At 37.6% G+C, this 18,168-nt stretch overlaps 1 protein-coding gene across 31 annotated transcripts in view; it reads right to left on the bottom strand.

Annotated features, from left to right (window-relative positions):
* Nucleotides 1–18,168, bottom strand: part of DLG2 (discs large MAGUK scaffold protein 2) — a 1,031,289-nt gene that overhangs the window by 248,278 nt on the left and 764,843 nt on the right. For 27 of the 31 annotated variants that reach the window (XR_005264704.2, XR_005264705.2, XM_027462397.3 and 24 more), the window contains one exon: nucleotides 17,250–17,405. The exons of the other annotated variants lie outside the window; for them this stretch is intronic. Coding sequence is in view for 25 of the 27 variants with exons in the window: in XM_027462397.3 (XP_027318198.1) it covers nucleotides 17,250–17,405 (156 nt within the window). In the remaining 2 variants the exon portion in view is untranslated. The remainder of the gene's footprint in view (nucleotides 1–17,249; nucleotides 17,406–18,168) is intronic. 31 annotated transcript variants of the gene reach the window in all.

The following is an 18,168-nucleotide window of genomic DNA, read 5'->3' as shown; positions in this document are numbered from 1 at the left end:
CATCTGCTTCCTTTTAAAGAGTAGGGAAATAATAGATAGATAACCCTAATGATAACACTGAAATAACTGAAACTCATTAAACTAATTTGCAAAATTCCTACCCATCTCCATGCAAAGAAAAATAAGCAAGAAGTTCATTTCATGGTAGAGTCATTGCACTGCATTTTACTCATTCAAGAGAAAGCATATGGATGATGACAATTAATTAAAGTGATTTAAAACAGCAATGAAAAACTGTCTGATGCCAAATCATAGCATGCCATTAACAAACATTTCTGTACCCCATGAGATTCTGTATCATTGTATTTGCACAATAAGAACATTTTCCACATAAATGTGAATTTTAATTCTATTTCTGCATAAGACCAAGTTTATTTCCTCTGTTCTACTTATTAATTCTCATGTGTGTACTGCAATGAATTACGCTACCTGTCCAGGTGAATCAGCCAGAAAAGGAATGCATTCAGCTTCCACACAAGTGGTTCATTAAAACAAAAAAGATTATCACAACAGAAAGAATGCTAAATTATGATTACAACCTAAAATCTATCAGAACAACACACTTCATATTGCAATTACTTCTGATACAATGTTTACTGCACCTGTGTGATACCTTCAGATAATGTTATCTCTCCTATTTGGATATACATTATCTCTGTGCAAACTGGGAACATGGGTTGGATTTTTATTTTTATTTTTTAACAGCCCAGAGGTGAGAATGTAATTCTGCTGTTGTTTAGTGTCATTTTCTCTGTCATTGCAATCAGCCAAGCATGCATGTATGTGTGTGCAGTTCCAAACACAAAAAACATAAAGGCCAGAGAAATACGCACAGGGAAAAACAAAAGTAGAAATAACACAAGGCACATAAACATAAATGACATACAAACAGAATACAAACAAACAGGATAATGAATGGTAATTTGAAAATGCATAAGTATGAAGAATGTATTTTAAAATGAAAGATGAACACTGAAGAAATTCAAGAGCTTAAGCTCTCCTGTTAATAATCTAATCTTCATGAAGCATGATTCTTTTGTACTTGATAGAAGCCAGAGGTAATCAGAATTTCACAGGAAGCAGTCAGCATTTTGCACCGTGAGGTCTGACGATGAATTATACACTAGAACTAGATATAAAAAGTTTCAAAAAGCTATTAAATTTTATCATTCTGGGATTCCTTACAGTGGGAGGATCAGACATAGTCATCTTCCACGGTACAGTACTGCAATATTGTCCAAGCAGACTAGTAATTGATTTTGCTTGTCTTTGATTATAGGCCATACATTGGATTAGATGAGCAATGGAGTAAATAAATTATTTGTATATTCCATTATGTCAATCCTTACATCTCTAAATTAACTGATAAAGCACTATTTATTTAAAGATGCTCATTAAATTCAATCCTTGAAGAGAAATTTGGCTATTTAGGAAAGAACTGTGAAAGAAATTCAAGAACTGTAAGGCTATGACAGTCATTAAGGTGAACTGTATAGTTACAAACCTAGTAGTTAAGTCAGTTGACTAAAACACTGGAAACTGGTTTTAAAAGACCTGCAAAATTAGTAAGCATGACTGAACTGATAAGCAGTCAATTTGTGGACATTTCTAGGAACTGATTTGATGTCATTAATACACTTAATAGCGTAAGTCCAGGACAACAGGCTTACTTTCCTTTGCTAAGCTTTTCAAACACTTCTTCTAGGTTAGGGATCACTTCATATAACTAGTCTTCACTTCAATCAGCAAAGAAACCCGAAGTTCTTGGGTTATTTTAAGCTTACTGTAATGTGAAGGGTAGTGCTGCTGCCATGTTTCTACCACTTTCAGATTCCATTCATTAGATAAACAGTTTTATCTAGAACATAATCTTGCTCACTGTTTCCAACTAATCATATCTCTCTGCAAGTACCTTTACTTTGGTTCTCAAATGTTATGGGCCAGAACCAATTGGGCTGGGTACACCGAGAGAAAAGACAGTGCTATCTAAGAGACGGGTGCATGAATAGCAGACAGACAGGGAAGCACAAGGAAGCATAAAGCACCTCAAATGAGATGCCATCAATAAAAAAGATCACAGTTGGATTTATACCAGCAACTCATCCAGTTATAACAAGGACTAAAAACAGAATTCCATCAGCATTTAGCACTAAAAAAAAATAGCAACACAAGGAAGCTATTTTTGGAGATTGGCATCCTTTGTCCATATTGATCCTGCGCACACAAACTGAGATAACATTGCAATTTTTTGTTTCAGTTCTCCATGCATTACTTTTTGAGGATAAAACAGTTCTACCTTGCAATCAGTGAAACTCTTCATCCATAAAATATGGATTAATCAGATGATACAAATGGTAATGTGAATATATGCACATGCATTGGATGGTCATCCACATTTTCCTATCTTGCATATGCAAGACTGGCAGGAAATTCCATGGCAATAGGCTCTTGTGTTTAGAATTCCAAATTGATATCTTATTTTATTTTATGTTATACCTCTCTTCCAACTCACCAGGAACATCTACTATTATAAATAATGTGTTTAAATGATTTTTTCTTCATCAATTCTCCAAATGCATACATCAGTAAACCCAAAGAGGGTTATTTCACTTGTCAGTTACTTCTGTGTATAATGTTCATTTTTGCACCAAAGTTAAGTTGATAGTTTGGTTGCTTCTTTTTTTCTCCTGGTGCAAGGATAGACCTGGAGACATTCTACACATCTGAGGCATCTAAATTCATTTAAACTTGCAACCTACTGTTAAACTTATCATAGTTAGTGTGGTTGTAGAATTCCTTTATCCATTCAGACATTCCTACATGTTAGTCCCAAACACAGACTCTCTTCCTTTTCAATTAAAATGAAGAACATGCAAATTAATGTTGGAAGAGGTTTATGAATTCAGTTCATGTATTTCACAGATACCATTCTAGACTCGTTAAATATTCCCACAGTAAGTGTTAATGCTGTGCAGTTATGTCCTGGCAGAGACCAGAGGTAAACCAAGTCTCAAATTAAGACTCTGACAACAGTCAGCATTTTACAGAAGAAAATGAGACAATTTCTTTTCACTTCATGTCTCATGTTTTCTACCTGGAGAATGGTTTAAGTCTTGAGAGGTTAAATGCTAACACCTTTTACTTATTTATTTTTATTAGGTCCTATATTAATTCACTTGGCTTTTTTCTTTTGTTGCTAGGAAAATCCCTTCAGAATACTACTGAATTCCTGCATTTTGGTTAATTGTTTGACCAAACAATATCAACTTTTCAGAAAAGATAATGACACTGATTTACATTCACGTTACTAAAATTTGAATTTGTATTCTTGATTTGTGTGCTTTGTTTGTTACTCCTTTTAGCAAGTGAGTCTGAAACTTCCCAGCCTCTCTGTGGATTTCCTTTGGGACAATAGGCATTTAGCCTCTCTGTTCTTCAACTACCTGCCACTAAAAAAAAATTAAAAAAATATTAAAAATAAATAAAGATAAAAAAGATAAATAAAGATAAAAAAAGATAAATGAGACATCCAGACCCTTATTGTGACGGGAGCAATTATAACACATCTACATTTAGGTAGACAATACTAAAATTAATTTGTACTATTCACCATTTCTGTGGGCAAGCTGAAGAAAAGCTGTCATTTTGTAAGTTATATCAATGCCGCATTGCTGTTATTTGACACTAATCTACCAAGTTTTTTTCTGTGTGAAGTGGTAATGTACATGTACACTAATTCCTATTAAAAAAATTACATGTAAACTTACATGTAAATTACATGTAAACTTACATTGTCAAAATTTTAAGTCTAAATATTCACCCTTCACTTTTCAGTTACAAAACAAAGTTTCAGTATGTTCAAACTCCCAGAGATTTTGGTTCTGATCCCAGGGTCCTTCACAGACAGTAGCTGGAAAGAGACTCTTGTGGGGATATTGATAAACAGTAAATCCTGAGAAACGTTCATTTATTGTGTGACTTTTTTTCTTTTTTTTTCAAAAGCATTGTCACCAGGATAAACTGTCCTTCTTATGTATATTCTGAACTGAGGTGGAAATCTATAACAGAAATGTTAAAGATCTGAAATCATATTTAGATCTTACTGCAGGGTTACATCATTGGAAGGTAAGTCTAGACGGAAAAAAAATAATTTTTAAGTAATCAACAGATAACTTTGTTGGCCAAATGTAGTAAATCCAACTACTCCACAAATGCCATAATAGCTTTAAAATATTCTTCTTGAAGGACTGAGCTACTAATTCTCATACCATCATTGGAAGTAAGAAAATATGGACACAAGTCAACTGGAGTGAAATTGCTTTAATTAGGAATTAAAAATGGGCTGATGTGTTCTAGCTTGTGTATACTCAGCCTACTTTCAATTTGAAATGTGAAAAGAAAGAAAGAAAATTCAGTATTCAAGCTGAGACAGAAGAGCAGAAGTGTCATGGTTTCCAAAGCAACAACATGACAAACTATGGAATTTAAACAGAAATTAAGAGATTCTTGCCTACGTATCTCTGTCCTGTATTCCTTTAATAGCTCACATTTCACTTTCAAATGTAATATAGGTACTTCCAAATCTGTATTTTATTGAAAATCAGTTGCACTTTGACTCTTGAGAGTATCTGAAAGCTCATCTTGCATTTTACAACATGCGATTTTCTCACCAGGCTAGTGAATCATGTAGTGTTTTTTAAAAAGAAATTATGCAGTAACTTCCATGTCTCTTAAATACTACAAACATTTATAAGCATATTTACATGAAAATGAGTTTAAATCAATAATAAAAATGTTTATCAGTCCTCTGCACACCAAAAGAAAAGCTTAACCTATAATTAACCTGATATTTATTCAAAATCTAGGTGGTATTTAAAAACAGCTCCCTTACTGTAGCATGTGTACTTAAATGTACTGTGTAGGTAAATGAGAGTTTAGTTTCTCACAATTTTGGTTTTCCTTTCTGCTATTTTTCCCATTTTCATAAACCCTTTTGTACTAATTGTGTTGCCAGACAGAATTAATGAACAATGCACAGCTCCTCCTGAAGTTTTCTTGAGACTTTCAGTCCAGCTCAAAGTTACAGAAGATTCTTAAATAATGTTTTTATGTTTCTTATTCCATTGCTTATATCACACTGAAGTGTCTGCAAGCAAATGGTTCCAGTTATATAGCCAATAATTTTAAAGAGAAACATTTTTTTTTAATAGGAAATGTAATGAGTACTGATAAATAAATATTAAGTAATTATTATTCTCTTGGCCCCATAAAGGTACAGATATATTCTGATAGTGGGAAAAGGAAATCTGCAATGGGAAACAAAAATATATAGAAATTTTACATTAGACCAATGAGTTGGATACCATCATGCTAGGATTTTCTTTAATCTCTGTATTTCTGTGTTTCTGACTATCTCATTAATTATCCCTGGAGTTGTTCAAAACCAGGCAACATGACCTGGTGTGTGGCATCCCAGCCCATGGTTGGGGGTTGAAAGTAGATGGTCTTTTAGGTCTCTTCCAACCCAAGCAGTTCTATGATTCTATGATTAATTAGTATTATATGCTTTTGGATCAGAAGAAGTAAAGTGCTGTGAAAACCGTGAGTACAAGAGATGAGGACTGAGTTTAAACAGTTCATTTAGTTTTGCAACACCTTCCAAACAGTGTCCATGAATGGGCTGGCATGATCATCCTGGTCCAGGATGGTTGGATCAGATGATCTTGGAGGTCTTTTCCAACCTTAATGATTCTATAATTCTATGATTAGCTTAGCACAGACTCAGCAAAGAGTGCAACCCTCTGATTTCTGTGTCACTGATGTATGTTTAGACATATTCCCCATTCAAATTCAAACCTTACTTGACTTACTAAACCAACAAAAATGGACATATTTGCAAGAAATTACATATATGGCTTGTGTCAACAATAATAAATGGTGATAATTAGATAGAAAATCATTTGGGAGCCTGATTCAGCAATATATTATTCCAGTGGGATAACTGTAGTGTAAAACAAGACCAGCACATTACTGCTGCTGTTATAATTCTCTTGCATTTCCATGACAAATTACTCTGATGTAATTAGAGGTCCCACCTGCTTTCAGCAATGCCTCCTATCACTCCACTTGGTACTAATGATCAGTCTTGTTTTTGCAGTACAGAAAGTCATGCATATCTGCATCTGTTCGAAATATATTTTAACTCCAAGGGCTGCTATTGAGGTCTGTGGATGCATGTCGCATATTTTGCAATTGGGAAATTTGAAGGAAAGTCTTTATCTGCCAAGGGTTATATGACTTGTCAGTGGTTCACAGAAATTTCCCAGCTCCAAGCTTTAACCAGTTCTTTGCTTTAACCAGTAAGCTTTCTCGTTTATTTATTTATTTATTTATTTATTTATTTATTTATTTATTTATTTATTTATTTATTTATGTGTCTTTGTAGATGCAGCCCTGGAAATTATTCTTCCTCCAATATATAAGGCATAGGTAGCCATAGGGTAGCTTTATTTACCCTGTCTGCACAGTCATATTTCATTTCTAACTCAAAGAACTCTCTCTAGGGGTAAAAAGAGTAATTTGTTCTCCAGGTTAAATCTATTCTTGGTTTTTCTGATGAGCTGAGGGTCTAGCAATTACTGTGACAGATGGAGTGATGATTTTTATGATGTGGAAATTCGTCCACAGGAATGAAACTGAAATCTCCAAACTCATTTCTCACTTTGGCCTTTAGACAGTTGTCAGGTAATAATTGCCATTAACTTTCATCACTGTGGACAAGACTTGAATTAGTGAACGACTTCAATTTGTTAGTGTAGCAGTTGTCTGAAGAGTGACACTATCAAGTTTCTGTCATTTGTTCTGAATACACCTAAACCTGGTATGGAATCAATATTTAAAATATGGGTTTAAATTTCTCCCAACGCTCTGAAGTATCTGAACATTGTGTATGGAGCTCTAGTGCTCTATCTTTTTGGAAGAACTGTTTCAAGGGTATTTTTAGACCAGATTCATAGACTGGAACAAAATTTTTGAGATACTGCTTACGTATATTGAAAATGGGTCTCACAGAAGTTGTTGTTTCAAACAAAATAGTTATGGTGTGGACTTAGGCGTGAGTGGACTGTTTGGATTTTCATGAAATAATCTGAAACATCACTAGACAATAACTGCGGGAGACAGTGTTAGGTTGGTGGGTAGCATCCTTTGTAGCAGACATCAGGATCCAGTTAAATTTCAATTTGGGGTGTCATGGTCCCCCTCACCCTCCCCCTGCTGTGTGACAGACTGTCCAGGCCAAAATCCTCAGGCAGGATCCAGTTAAAAGTGGTCCGATATCCTTTTAGTCTCCTGGTTCCACCATTAACACAGAAAAGGCATAGGATTGGCACATAGGACTGGCATTCAGGAGTGTTTCTTTGGTCTTACTGAGAGACTGAATTTCAGGGCTTGCTTATAGGCTTGAAAAGGAAGGATATATCTTCCTTTATTCCCAGCTGTCTCTCCGTGGGTATGTTTGTAATCATAACAGCAGGAAAACCTTAATACTAGTGATTTACAGATGTTTTCTTTGTAAGAACTGACATTTATTTCTTCTCTAATGACCTAGTTAAGAAAATACTGCTATTTAACTAAACTGTGTTAATATTTCTGTCCATTTTATGCATTAAGAATATACAGTTTAATTTCCACGAGTGCAGAACATTTAAAAAAAAAAAAAAAAAGTAGATCTGTAGCTCACAGAAAACACACTATCTCTGAAAATCAAACTATGTATTCACAAAATCATAGAAACACAGATTCATAGAATGGATGAGGTTGGAAGGTACCTCTCGGCCCATCTGGTCCCATCCCTGCTCAAGCAGGGACACCCAGAGCAGGCTGCCCAGGACCACGTCCAGGTGGCTTTAGGAGATCTCCAAGGAGGAGACTTGACAGCTTCTCTGGGTAGCTTGTGCTAGTGTTCTCTCACTTGCACAGCACAGAAGTGATTTCTGATGTCCAGACTGAACTTCCTGTGTTCCACTTCGTGCCCACTGCCTCTTGTCCTGCAACTGACACCACTAAAAATAGCACAACTCTTTACACCCTTCCTTCAGGTGTTTATAGATTTTTTTGAGACCCCCACTGAGCCTCCTCTTCTCCAGGCTGAACAGCCCCAGCTCTTTCAGCCTCTCCTCACAGCAGAAGTGCTCCAGTCCCTCGATCACTTTGGTAGCCCTCAGCTGGATGCTCCAGTATGTGTAGGTCTCTCTTGTACTGGGGAGCTCAGCACTGTACCCAGTACTCCAGGCGCAGCCTCATCAGTGCTGAGCAGAAGGGAAGGATCACCTCCTCTGGCCTGCTGGCCATGCTTTGCCTCATGTAGTCAAGAATATTGCTAGACTTCTTAGGCTATTCCTACAATACAGAACATTTCCCAAATTATAGAATAGAAACAACTTTTTTTTTTTTTTTCCTATTTCCTTTTAATTTTCTTCTATTCTATGTAATGATATTACTTATCTTTCTCAATATAACTAAGAAGATTATCTATCATTAATATCATTATCATTAATGATAGATAAAGCAGGACAAATAGAATTACATGACTGCTCAACTAAACAGAGTTAGTTAACAGCACAACTGGAAATAAAGCCCAGCAGCTCTAACCTGAAGCATCCCATCTTAATCTGAAAGGCTTCTGTAACTTTACATAATTAACCACTTGAACTGTAGAGATTTTATGCCTCTACAGATTAAGTTTCTCCTGCCATCATCTCTCTGAGTTTTCTAAAGCTGCAGCTTTCTAATCATTTTAATTAATAATGTCCAAAATAGAAATCTATTCATTAAAGGAAAAAGGAAAGAGCATGAGAGTCTATAGGAAAGTTAGTGCTTATCAGGATCGGAGATTCATCCATGCAAAATAACAGGAAAGCTGAGCATCATTTTTCTTTCATTAACTACAACAGCAATGTGACTGGATCATTTACTTAAAGAGAACACTTGAATCAGGATTTAAAAGAAATTACAGGAAACTGTTCCAATTGAGACTTTTAAAGTTGTTAATTAAAAGTAATAAGGGAAATCCACAATTCATTTGTATCATTTCCAAAAGATCCTGAATAATTTAAGGGTCTCAGGAGTCTGATTCACATGCAGGGACAATCTACATTGGGACATTGCATTCCAGTTGTAGAGAGTTAATCAATATCATTTATGCTGATTTTGTTTTGTGTATAAGATATAACTATAAAATATTGAAGTTCTTGAGCTGCATTCAGAAGCAGCCCAGCCCAGCTAAGCATTATGGGCACGTAGCTGGATGTATCTGCACTGCATCTTGTCAGCCACTGCAATGTGTTCCCACTTGTGAGTCAAGCTTATTTTTAGAAATGTCTAGGTGCCAGAGTTAAAGAGGTACTTGAATTTCTAAGGATGTTGTTCAGGGAGTTAAGACTATAACACTCACATAGCTAATTCTCACTGAAATCAGCAACAGGATGCCTCAATGCTGATCAGTATGAACATCACTACCCACATCAGATTCTGTGATGACCATTTTAATACCTTAAATTGCTTAGGGGCTGATATATATTCTGTACTTCTGAATGCCTAAATATGTGTTTAGACACAGATATGTCTAAAAGTCAGTTTTGTCAGTGGTGCTCATTCTTTGAAAATGCCACCTTATGGTTTTAGTGAAATACTTTACCAAGGCTTATTTTAAATGTACCATTTTTTTTTCTAAGTGCTCTGTGACTAAAAGTTGAATTTGTTTCCACTGACAAGTTGAACCTCGGTGTTGCCTATTTTGCTGATCAAAGTCCACACAAAGAATTGTTCACTTATTCCCTTCCATCATCTTTAAGCAATGCTATTTAATGGTACTAGTCCCATATATAAGCTTGCTATCTGTGGTTGGACTGTTTAAGATGAAGATCAGTCCAGAAGTTGATTCCAAATATCATAATAGGGAAAAGTACAAATCTGCTACAATTCTGTTATTAAATATTTAAACTCATTTGTCCAAAACAGACTCAATTCCAATTTTGCAAATTCTTTATTATTATTATTATTAATAATAATTTATTTATTTTTTCTCAAAGTAAATGAATATGACTGAAACAGAAGAAGTTCACTGTAAATTCAAGAAAGGTGGTTGTGTTTATCTGGGGCAAGTTGAAGACTGAATTTCATAATCTCCATGCTATTTACTGCCTCCTTGATAGATCCCATCTTCAGGTTGTCAGGCATTTCAGAAAGCTCAAAATACAGCTAGATGTGTTTTGGGAGATATAATTCCAATATTAAACACATGGGATTGAAAAGGGGACAATGCGTACTCCTGTATGATGTGAATTTCAATGATGATGACAAGAGCCTCCCTGGAAGGCAGCCACACACAAGTACAGCTATATGCATCATTTTGACAATAAGCTTGTTCCCAGCAGGTTATTGTATTGGGTTTATGTGGCAAGGGTTTGGCAGCAGTGGGGATGCAGAGGTGGTCTCTGTGAGACAAGCACAGCAGCTGCCCCATGTCAGATCAGAGCCAGCTCTAGAAGGCCCCAAAAGGGACCCATTGCTGGCCAGAGACGAGCCATGGGTGACTTTGGATGGGCCTCTGAGAGAGCAGAGTTAAGAAAGGAAAAAAAAAATCCTGCTGCACTACAGCAGCTGGGAGAGAGGGGTGAGAACTGAGAAAGAAGCAGCCCTGCAGCCCCCAAGGTCAGTGCAGCAGGAGAGAAGGAGGTGCACACAGCACAAGTTCTACTGTGGCCCGTGGAGAGCCCCCTGGTGGAGCAGGCTGTCCCCCTGCAGCCCATGGGTCCCACATGGAGCAGATCTCCATGCTGCAGCCCGTGAAGGAGCCCCTGGTGGAGCAGGTGGATGTGGCCGGGAGGAGGCTGTGGCCCATGGAGAGCCCCTGCAGGAGCAGGCCCCGGGCCACAGCTGCAGCCCATGGAGAGGAGCCCACGCAGGAGCAGGGAAACTGGGGGGAGCTGCTGCCCGTGCTGGAGCAATTTGCTCCAGAAGGATGGACCCCGTGGTACGGAGCCATGTGGGAGCAGTTCCTGAAGAGCTGCAGCCTGTGGGCAGCCCCCACAGGCTCAGTTCAGGAAGGATGGCATCCTGTGGGAGGAACCCCACATGGAGCAGGGACAGAGAGTGACCATGAAGGAGTGGTGGAGACGAAGTGTCAGGGACTGACTGCAGCCCCCATTCCCCATTCCCTTGCACTTCTTGGGAGGAGGAGGTGGAAGAGAGTAAATGGGAGGAAGGTGTTTTTAGTTTGCTTTTAGTTTCTCACTGCTCTAGTCTGCTAGTGATAGGCAGAAAATAACATTAATCTCGCTATGCTAACTCTGTTTCACCCAAGGCAGTAATTTGAGGGTTATCTCCCTGTCCTTATCTCAACCCATGAGCTTTTCTTTCATCATAACGTCTTCCTGTGTTCTGTTGAGGAGTGGGAGTGAGAGAGTGGTGTGGTGATGCTTAGCTAGCCATGGGTGTGAAACCACTACAGTTACTGTGAAGAAAAATCCACACAGATAATAACAAATGAGAAAGAACACTATAGCAATAATCACTAGAGAGCCCCACCATTCACACCTCTGTGAAATGTAGTTACCTTAGGTTCCTGCTAAGATCAGTGAAAAGAAAACAGCACCTTCTCAGCTGTCCCTTCACACCCTGTAGAGGGATCTCAGGGATCCCTAAAATGAAATAAAGTGACCATAAAAAGTAGTACATAGCACTGTAGGCATGCACTAGTCACTGAGCAGTGTGGCCCTCGTGTGCTCATGCTGGCAGCTGTGGGAATTCAGCCACACATCAGAAGTAGCCCCACATATCAATCGAGCCTATGGACATTACAGGCTCGTTACCATTATGCATACCAATACACTTACGCACAATTTTATTTGCATAACTCTTTTGAGTCATGTGATGCTCAGTTACCCCTGAATATCAATGCAAATAGCATTTTGTTTTCTCTAAAAGACTTTGCTGCAGAGCCCTGTGCCAACAGTATCTTTTCCCCCTAATCCCCATTGGTGAAAAAGTAGTGGCGGTCCCAGGAACTGTTATCATTAATTCATCCTTAAAATCATTCATTGTGTTATTAAATAATAACACAAACTGCTGTTAATAATAGGTTGCAATTGTCACAGATAGCACTAATTTTCAGAGATGCTCATGAAATCACTGTTAAAATACTTTCATAGACTGGGAAAATAAAACACAACTCATTAAGTACCTTGCCTAAGATTGCAGATCACAGTGTCAGCTAGAACTGGGCCAGGCTTCAAGAAACTAATCTTAATTTAAAAAGCAAGCCAAATATTTTAAATTCAGGCACCAAAGCCCCCAAAGTGGGATCTGAAAGCTCACAAATACCAGACTTAGGATGAACAAAATTTTCATTTATTTCTAAGAATGGATCATGTTTCCAAGCTTTTCTCCTATGACTACAAAATATGGTTTTCCACTACACGAATTCAAACATATTGATGCAATCATGTGGCTTCATGATCAAAAGCTTAGGAGAAAAACAAACAACTATGAAAGAAAAATATCCCACAAATTAACAATATTGAGGCTACCCTTTAGCAAAAACTGTGCAGGCAACTGGAGTGCCAAAAAAAAAAAAAAAAAAAAAAAAAAAGAAAAAAAGACAGGGAAGTCAATTTTGGACAGAACTGAAGCACTTTTGAAGTGTGTCATTGTGATGAATGTAATGAAGCTCTCAGCACAAAGACCATGAACTCAACATGTTCTGTTACATTATGCAGAAACAAAGTCTTTTGTTTGTAGAAACAGTGTTAGTCTGAGCTACAATTTTATTTTGCTGCCACTTATCTTCTAATTGTACATATAATTGTCAATAATGACAGAGGACAGGACATGAAAATCCTGTATCCATTCCCACTTGCTGCTCTCAAAGGGAAACCTACTACTCCAAAATTTTCTCTCTACTTTGATGGTACAGATTTTTTCTTTCTGTCTTAAATGGGACAGGTTTTCAGCTCTTGAACATTGACACAGACCTGTTAACGTCAATGCACAAGATCTGATCAGAAAACAAATAACTTTAATCCTAAAATGTGAGTGTATTGTTCTAGACTGCGAAGCCTCCCAGAAGCCAATATAGATCACCATAAAAGCAAAGGTTATAAACTTGAATTTATTGTAGACAAATAAAGCTTTGGCCTATGAATTCTCTTTGCCTATTAAGTTAATGAGCCTTGACAAAGTGATCATCTGAGGAGTAGCTAACAAATTATCTGGAGCAGCAGTTTGAAAGGTGTTGGCTGGCTTACAAGCATTTCAGTTGGGAGAACAAGACATCATGTTCCTCTTCTTTTGGGATAGCTACTTGTCAAACCAAATTTCTTGCAGTTCACCAGCAGATTCTCAGTACTGGAGCACTGAGATACAACAACTGCAGTTACCTAAACAAGCAATAACCCCTGCGCCTTCCTCAAACCTACGGATAACAAATTCTGAATTTTCTAGAACCTCTGAAAGAAGACAGAGACCTCTTCATATTTGACTGGAGAGCAAATCAGTATATAAACTGGGGGAATAGGACTCTGAGAAATTAATGTGAGTAAAGGGAGACTCCTCAAGATACTTGGGCAATATTGGAGGTTTTTTTTGTAGTGCAGTTCCCAATAAAGATGGTAGCAGAAATAAGATAGTCTTCTTATGGATTAGTTCTTCCAAATATTCAACACAATGTATCCCTGAGACACATCACCTTTGTGAGGATTAAGACCGTAAACAATGAACACTTCTGAAAAAAATAGCCACTTCTAATAGTGTTAATACTTTTCTAAAATATACTGTCCAACTACAAATACTGGGTCCATTTGGAAATTGGATCATGGTGTGTGTTGTAAAGCTGTCACTTTCCTCACAAAAGGCATTTCAGTGAAAAGTATTTCAACCGGTTTCTTCCATGGTCAGTTATTCAAAAAGTCCAGTGGAAAAGCTGACAGCATTTGAGAATATCAAAAACTGTCACATTTTCCATCTGAATGTAATTACACAGTGGGGAGGGAGTATAAATGATAGCAATCAGTTGCCTTTACCACAGCATATAGCAGAGCATATTGCAGAGCATTTAACCAGGAGTTGTATCTTTTCTCATCTTTTTGTAATCTCTCTGATGTTTTTTGCTGTAACACTGAAACAAACAAAGTGGTTAAATGCTCAAGCACTAGGGCTTATTTTTACATCAAACTGGAATGAAGAGAAATAAAAACTTGTTATTAAAGAGAACCATTAACTGACACTCAGTAGAAAAAAAAAACAAAAACAAAAAGAACAGTTTTTTAAGTCCTGATAGCAGGTCATCAAATGTCTGATGACCAAATATTCAATCAATAACATGGCAAAACAAAATGATTTTGTTTCTAGGGCTCCACTGATTACTGGCATCTGAATATCTGGTCTGCAGGTAGTACCCTAAACAAATTCACCCTTGTGGTGCAATTGCCTAAAGTAACTAGGAAAATAAAACTAACATTCACATTTTAAAGAAAATGTACAGCATTGAAGATGCTTTCAGGGTAGGGCGTAGGTGCATTACCTAAGTGTTCCCTAGGCTTCCAACCTTAGATGCTATTGTACTGGGGGAACCTGGTGTGCTAACTCTACGGAACAGTACAGAGCACAGAGTGAAGTGGAGACACCACGACCAGGCTCTGTGACCAGGTGGGGACTCAATTGCTCTTGTGCACACCGAGACTGATAAGCTGCACTTTTTGCTACCCTGAGCCAACGACCTGTCATGTTTTGACAAATGCTGTACCCTAGTGTACTTTTGCTCATTATAATATCATTATAATATCAAAACACACCTCCATCCCCAAAACTACCCACCTCCAAGGTGCAACCACCCCTCATTGAGCATGCGCTCTGAATTTCTCAGAGCCTATTAATTTAAAAGGAGACAGGAAAACTTTCCATCAATCATAACTAAGATATGCTTGACTAGAGTCACTCAAGCTCCACCTAAAAGATAGAAAATAATATAAATTGGCCGAAGAGAGAGGGGATGTCAGAGAAAGATACCATCATCAGGGAAGATACCATCATTAGAGAAGATACCATCATTAGGGAAGGTACTGCCATCAGGAGAGATACCATCCCGAGGGAATACACCATCCCAAGGACCTCCTGACCCCTGGGATCAGTCAACAGGCTGATCCTCTCTCCCCGCTCCCTCCCCCCCACCATTGGGATGCCTTTGGGTGAGATCTGAACACTTGGTTATACTGTGTGTCTCCGTGGAAACTTAGAAATCTCTATAGAGTCTTTGTGCCTTTTAACGCATAAATTTCCAGGCTATGCACCAGTGTCACCTGTGTATTTCATGCATGCTAGCTTGCTTTTGCAGACAGTAACTATCGCCAGCAATCCAAAGAACCTGTATACCTGTTGCTGTAAGAAATTGCACTAGATTGCATTGTTCCTAGCCATGATTATTCTCATTAAACATGACTAGAGTAAGGGCAGTTATACGTTATTGGTGAATCCGTGACCGTGGTAGTTCAGTACTCTGAATCCAACCAGACCCCTAATGGTTAATGCGTTATTGGTGAATCTGTGATTGTGATAGTTCAGTATGCTGAATCCAAACAGACCCCTAACAGTTAATCGGCTACATCAGCTAACACGACAACCCTTCTACACACAGCCCTGACAGTTCTGTCTATAGAGATTCACCTTTTACTGAGCGATGGATTGTACCTGTCTATGGTTAGCAAGTTACAGTCTAAACCTCAGTGCTCCCAATGCACACTTGCACGGCAGCAAATTCCCATGGAACCCGCTTGTTTCACTTTCTAATTCAGGTAGGTTCCTCTCTTTCCAAAAGGACCACTGTTGAATAAGGATATTTTTATAATGATCTCCTCTGTTGTCTGTCTCTGAACATACAGAAGAATTGTAATGCTTATAGACAAATTACTCATGTACGTAAAGATCATTTTAGTTTCCTTTTTGAATTATTACTTCCTTTAAGTTAGTATATGCAGAGAAATTAAAAATATTGTGGACAGATTTGTTAGTGCCTAGCACCCTTCTGGATTTATTTATGCCTTTATGTTGCCCTTAACAGTGTTTTTCAACCATATCTGTACTGGCCTCAGCAGCTGGACTAACCACTTTGTCCAGTGATTAAGCACCCTTTTACAAATTCTAGAAGCTACACAGTTTTCATTCTAATAAACCAACAGCTTCTGTATGGTCTTACCACATCTGTTGCATTTTTCAGTCATATTTGTCTTACTGCTTTTTTAATTTATCTTCCTATTTCATAGCACTGCAATGACTTCCAGAGCTGTTTTTCTAATCCCCAGGGTTTCTTTCCTGTTATTGTATCTTACATTAATTTAGCATTTTACTTTCTACTTACACTTTACTTTCTACTTAACACTTCCTCTCTCCTCTTCCCACAGTACTCTTTTCTTTGAAAAGTGCCTTCTGTGCTAAATGTTTATGATCAAAGCTCCAAACACAATTATTTTTCTTCTACTGTAGAATATAAAAGATGTCCTGTTTGCAAATAGTTTGCTACTATGCTAACAGACTATGGAAGAGTAGCCAGGTTACACTACCATGCAGTTTTGAATAGTATGTTTTTCTTTATTAGATATTTCTTGGAGGTAATCACTAATTATTTTATAGCAACATCTTCCATTTCTTCAATTAGGAAAATGCTCATCATTTTAGGTTTTACTAACTGTCCTCTCAGAGCACAGGTAGCCTACAGAGTGCTAAATTTTAAACATGCTTTCAACCATCACTTGGTGAAGGAGGTGATTTTTCTTTTTTTCTCTTTTTCTTCTGAGTGGCTTAGGCAGCCACCCTGTAAACCGAAAGATGCACAACACAGAAATCAAATGACTGAATTCAAACCAAATTACTACAGCTTTCAGTGAAGTCTTAGTTACTTTCCATATCTACAGATAAACATATACTGAATTAAGTTGTAAAATGTAATACATATGACATAGCCTGTTTTGGAACACCATTCCAATGGATCAAAACATTGCCTGTAATCATCACTGGATTTTGGATGACCAAAATTATATTCCAAGGTAGCATATATCGTCCAGTGGTGCAGATGTTAAAGCATGGTTAAAAATAAGCATAAGCTGCAGAAAAAGATCTATGGTGAAGATGCTATGAGATAAATCTAATGATGTTCATGCACTCTAATGAAGGAGGTGAGGAAGAAGCGCATGCAGTACCTGGTGATCTCAGAGTCAGGGAGCAGGCCTACGTGGTAGTGGGGATAGGGAGCTGTAAGAAGGAAGCTTTTGTCACACTCAACAGGGGAATAGTGCCTAGGAGAAGGTGGTTTATCACACAGTTTGTTCACAGTGCTGTAAACAGGTTCAGGAGGCCTGGTGATACAGAGACAAGAGTAAAAGATCAGGTGCATATTAGTGGCCAAGAATACAGAGAAAACACAGCAATCAGTTTAAAAGCATGCACAGCAAATTTGTCAAGAACCTGTCAGTAGGGCTTTTGTGACAAGTAAAGTGTGCTGTTAAAGGAGACATTAGAATTTGAAGAGTGTTATAGCATACAAGCAACTGCATATAAATATAGACCAAATATAAGTGTGCCATAAAACTGGCTTACAGAAGTATGGGACTGAAAGGTAATACCTTACCTCTGAAGTTCAGTGACAAATTTTCCCAAATGCTCTTTTTTTTTTCCTTATTTTTCTTTTTCAAACATTTCTTATGTTATCACTTAGAAGAAAATATTATGTTTATTACATGAAAACAGGTGTTTTTACCCATTAGGTTAAGACGAAGCATGTATTATTTGTTTAAAACAAAACAAAACAAAACAACTTTTTCCTGCCTCATTGTCCTGAGGCTTTGCTAATGAAGCTGTGGTCAACATGACCACAGCATATGCTAGAACAACACTGTAGAGATGGTAACACTGTGCAAACAATTCATCTCACTGGCAGGTAATTCCTTTCAACAGTTCTTTGCTCTCTTTTTGGATTTGGCCTTCAAAATCTGATTATGCAGACCACATCCCAAACAAGTAACCCTGCTGACAAGGCTACAGTAATCTCACTTGCACTCTTGCTCCAAATTATGGACAGCCACCTGTGAGGCTAGATATGAGGAATAATGTCCTAAAACT

This window comes from Anas platyrhynchos, chromosome 1 (assembly GCF_047663525.1).
Source record: "Anas platyrhynchos isolate ZD024472 breed Pekin duck chromosome 1, IASCAAS_PekinDuck_T2T, whole genome shotgun sequence".
Classification (NCBI taxonomy): domain Eukaryota; kingdom Metazoa; phylum Chordata; class Aves; order Anseriformes; family Anatidae; genus Anas; species Anas platyrhynchos.
This window is presented reverse-complemented; position numbering and strand designations above follow the sequence as displayed.